Below are 5,133 nucleotides of genomic sequence, written 5' to 3' on the forward strand. Positions count from 1 at the left end.
TATGTAGCCCCTTTACTTTGGGTTGCACCACCTCCGGAAAACAAGATAAACGGTACAGCGCACCCCACATTATCTGAGTTTCTCGCAGGCAACTCTCCACACGCTCTTTCACTGGGCTCCTGAACCACCTCTGTGGACTCAATCGTGTATATAACTCAGCTTCAGTATGTCAATCTTGCGCCCAAACATTTAACGCCTGCTCCGTACCATTGGCCCGCGCATCTGGTGCATCAGGCGATGCCCCATCTGTTACAGTATGCCGTGAACAGATTATCCCCGGGAAGTCCTGTGATCCATATGTTATTCCCACAATGTGCTCACAATTTTCGAACGCCAGAAGTCACTCAAACATGACAGGCGGCTACTCACTGGAGTCGGTGCAATCGCGGAATGTAGTTCGCATCCGCCACTCAATGATAACAGCTCAAAATTATTCTAGAACCACCTACCTTGAGCAGCAGCGCGTGGGATAAGCTGGAAAGTTACTTGCTGGAGATACCTAACCAGCTGGAAATGGCAATTCAGTAATGCTGACCTAGCTTACTTTCTGCGGACGAAGTATTTCGCGCCTTTTAGTGCAATCACGATGTCTCTGTCTCAGACGGGCGTTGGCTGGCAAATTCGCCGTAGGCGTGGCCCACCCTGGGCCAGTGGACAAAGCTTCCGTCCGCTATACCCGATTGTGTGCCTCGATGGAACGTCTGTGGTAAACCAAGTGGCCGGGGTGCTTATACTGACCTGTGTTCACTGCATTTAATGTGCTGTGCATGGTCTGCAAAGGACGACACCGGACCGCTTAGTAAACTGAACCATCAACACAGGCGGCCAGGTACCAGATGAGCTGCAATAACAGCCGAATACACCACCATGGTGGCTATTCAACCGTTATTTAAAGTTTACATGCAGTTGAATGGCAATTATCTGACAGCCCAGCAACCATCAAACACGATTATTAGACGGCTGTAAACCAGTTACATGACATACAAACGCGGTTCACAGTTCGTTTTTAACCTTCAGATAACCAAAAAGCGGTTATATGGCGGTTCTGGTGGTGGAAGCAACCACCGAAGAATCATGCTGGGTATTTATTAGACAGTAATAGAACGTTCCATTAACCGGAAAACTATTTTTCGACCCCATGTACTCCTTAAGATATCGCACTTGCACTTTCCTTCACCCACTAGCACCCTGGTGGTTTCGCAAGAAACCCATCAACACCATGAAGCATTCTCCGTTCTATCGATGATTCGGCGCAACTTTTCCCGAAATTACTTTTATGGACTTCGAAATACTCTATGAGGCCTACGTCAGACCACTCCTCGAATGTAGTAACAACATCGTCTACTCAAGACGCACGAAGGACGTAACCCTCATTGAGCGTGCCCAGCGAGTTGCTGGGAAAACGGTCACAGGCATTGAATACGTGGACTAAGAAACGCGTCTTGTGGTTCTTGACCTCTTTCCCCTGGAGTATTGTCGCCTCCGAGGAGATCTAATTCTTGCTTATGTCCTGTTTGAACAATGCTTGGCAAACAGTTTTTCACCGTTGACCCAGCAAGCACACGGTGGGGGCATAATAAGATTTTTCAAGCTCAGATTGCACACATTCATCGGACAAAATTTCTTCTCATTTCGGGTAGTAGCTGCGTGGAATAACCTTCCTCCGACCGTTGTCCACGCTCTTTCAAGAACCCAGTTTAAAGAATTATTGGACATTTATTTATGCGAATCCTCGCGCTGGCAAGCAAACTGCCCGGCGGTGAGAGCCTAAAGTGCAGTCCCTTTCAGGTGAAGCACAACCACTGACCGACAAGAACAAAACCGACCCGGGAAACTGGGGCAAATACGTTGATCCTGCGTATCAATCCGTGAATCCGTGAAGTTGAGCCAATCAGATTTCGGAGAATTACGCAACCCGGCTACACTTCCATTGGGTCTTCTGTCGGCTGCGGATCTCCCCCCAGCGTGTTGAGTTCATTCCTGATGTTGCTGAGCGATAGCCTGAGCAGAACTCCCAAATCCGGCTTTCCATACTATGTTTCGAGAATATGTTCAATTCTGCGAATTACTTTTCATTTTGGCTACATACCTTTCGTGATTTACCTGGGGATCACGAACCAGGGACATCCACTCGAATACCCGATCACTTTGTGGAATGTCTTATTGCCACTGTCCCTAGGTCAGTAGGAAGCAATTATATGATTTATCATAATATCTAAATAAACACAGTGCCATATGAGTGGACTTTGTTCTAAAATCAATCATTATTTGCTGGTTGGGACGGCCCAGCAATACATAGCCTTCCTGCTCGAATGAGCAACAATAAAGGAGATCAGTTTGGTTTTAGTCCCTACAAGTCGACAAAAATCAGTTGATATCCAATAGTTGCAGTTAAGATGGCGTGGAATGGATGACGAAAACCTATTCGGCACGTGGGAAGTAGAGGCTATAGACCCCATCACCATGGTTTCATTAAACCGGTTTATACACCCCCAGTTTTGGTCGAGAAGGTAAAGTTTGGATTAAAGTGAGAAGTACACTTAATTAATTCAAGCAGTTCGTTGGATATGCTATCTCAGTAGGCGTACGGGAACTTCTCGGCTAGGGCGAAGTCCCGCTCCAGGGAGGGCAGGAGCAGAACTGAAGCTGGTGTGCAACTCATTTGAGTTAGCCGTGTTTCAGAGGCTTGGACGAAAATGTGCTGTTAAGCTAGAGGAGAGTCAGATGGATGCCTCGGAGGAACTGCATGTCGCACGGATACCCCCAGTATTGCTCAGTGGGTCCCGGAGCCACATAAACCGTCACACCACGGTAGGGTCGAGTCTCTTGGTGGCAGCAAAGTAAAAACGATGGAGGTAGGTTGAACCAGCTCGACGTAGATTGTAAGTCAGGCAAGGTACAAAATGTCAAGGGCCAATCTGTGTAATAATGATGGAAAGCAACACGAGACTTGCTCGCCATTATCAACTGTAATAACCGCGTACTTGTACTACAGTGGTTATGGTTACCACCGTTTAGATCGCCGATGATTTGGAGACTTTGGGTAGGTAGCTGCACATTGAAGGCGGTAGCTAATATAATTAGCGCGTAAATACATGGTTGTCAGTAAACTTTTAATTAGAGAGATTGAGCTATGCATTGAAGGAAATAGCTTGGGTGCATGAACGCAATCGAGGGCGCGACTGCGTCATCTCTAGAAATGTCTAGCCGTTGATGTGCCCCATTTCGGGATCCCCATCCAGGCGCGAGACTTGATAATACCAAAAATTATCATGAAGTTCTTAATCCAGTTTGTACAGGATACTACTTACTCTACTCGATCTTGAGCAGATATCGTATGCGTTGTCACGAATGTATGACGAAGTGTGCCGAGCACATCGCACACGTGATGGTGCTTACAAAACTGTTGGTAAATTTTCGACGGCGTACGTTCACTGTCCTAAACAGGAGGCTCAGCTGAAAAACAGTTGAGTCCGCCATCAACACCGGCTTATTTCGCCATCTGCTTACGCCTTGGTATTAAAATAAACCACAAGGCTGACGGAAATTCACGGAATGCCTCTGTCGGATAGGTTTTAAGAAGGTTGAAACAGGTGTGGGTTGTCGAGTAGTAGTGTTATGACCTCTCAAGATAGTTCACTGCGATATGATCGATATCGTGCCAACTGATACATGAGGCGGCCTTCGTGCAGGATGTTCATTTGGAGAACATGGTAGACGAGAGATTCGACTAAAATTCGGTTGAGTCCTCTACTATCACCAACTTCATTTTGCAACTTATTTAGCTACGTTGATCACACTACATGGATGAAAATTGATACAGCGGTAAAACTACGGAGCCTCTTTGACCCACACCGACTGCATATGTAGCGCAAGGTGGGTGTGCTTGATGTGCAGAGCTAGTCGAAATTCTAGACGGTGGCCCTTACGTTTGCAAATGAGCTGCCAACTGTGTTCGCATTCTTGAATAGGTTCTACAATGACAAGTAGCACACCTTGTGTCATTATTGTCACCAAAAATTCCTTTCTGGCAATATTAACACCCAATTCTCCTTACCACCGCTCCAGAATTTCCTTGTAGTGAACAAGCCAGTGTCCCACTGCACAACGTATATTTCCTCCGGGTGTTTATAATTTCTGTTCTGCACTTTCCTAATGCCAGTTTCACCTCGGGCTTGTAGGTAGTAGTTGTGGTGCCTGGTGAAGAACAACCACCGTTGCTTATATTCATTAGATTGGACACGATCAGCAGCTCATTCGTACCTACTGTTAGGATGGGTGTACCAGCCGACGGTATGGAGGTGACCGGAAACATCCATTCCACCATGTGAAGTGGGGATATACGACTTGCTTTGCCATCCAAAGCAGAATGATGCGTGTAAGCAGCGTAATTAACAACGCTCCGTCGCGTGTCCCATTAATCTCCCCGTGCAACTGTGTGAAAACTTAACGATGTGGTGCGATGACCGATGCTTAGTTAGTTTTAGTAGTGTCGAAACCTAGGAACAGCCCTGGTAACATTGTTTGGTCGCCTAATCTACATGTTTTTTCGCCAGCATTTATGGCAGCTAGTCACTTTTTTGCGGTCGAGATTGATCTCAGTGGTAGTAATGAGATGATGGCTTTTCCGAACAACGTTTTGCCATATTCTCATCTCGTTTTGTTCTTCAGCTAGCATTTAATGGATCTGTTCTTTTTCTAAAAAGACTCCCCGCCAGAGAACATACCGGGTAGATCCTCCTCAAGCCTATGTTAAACAAGCGGAATAGTATTAAGTAATAGTGGGTGTTTTTGAAACGATTTTTCTCATCGCCGAGCAATACAACGAAGTCACTTTATGGAGACTGGTTCTGGTGACTCGGCCTGGCAGATGTCCCCTACTGTTGCTGCCTGTGAACAGTAATCGGAGGTGTGGACCGCATAGAGAAATCCAAATACTGGTTCCGTGAACGAGCTTGAGCTGCACTTCTCCATGTTCAGGTTGTCAGTCTCTAAGACGGCAGCACTCGTCCGGGCACGATGAAGGAGCAAAGGTAGGTTAGCAACGCTCGCTTTCAGGCAGCATGCCCGAACCGTTGAAGTCGTCGTTGCTGCAGCGATTACTTGAGATTTTATACCGAAGAATCTAAACAT

The 5,133-nt window shown here is 46.6% G+C and overlaps 1 protein-coding gene across 1 annotated transcript; it reads right to left on the reverse strand.

The window, feature by feature from the left end:
• Positions 1 to 4,830: 4,830 nt before the first annotated feature.
• On the reverse strand, positions 4,831 to 5,133 carry T265_01648 (hypothetical protein; the record flags this gene model as incomplete). Its single annotated transcript, XM_009165714.1, has 1 exon — positions 4,831 to 5,133. One exon carries the CDS (start codon positions 5,131 to 5,133, stop codon positions 4,831 to 4,833), a length of 303 nt encoding a protein of 100 aa, XP_009163978.1.

Source organism: Opisthorchis viverrini, assembly GCF_000715545.1.
Source record: "Opisthorchis viverrini unplaced genomic scaffold opera_v5_18, whole genome shotgun sequence".
NCBI classification, from domain to species: Eukaryota; Metazoa; Platyhelminthes; class Trematoda; order Opisthorchiida; family Opisthorchiidae; genus Opisthorchis; species Opisthorchis viverrini.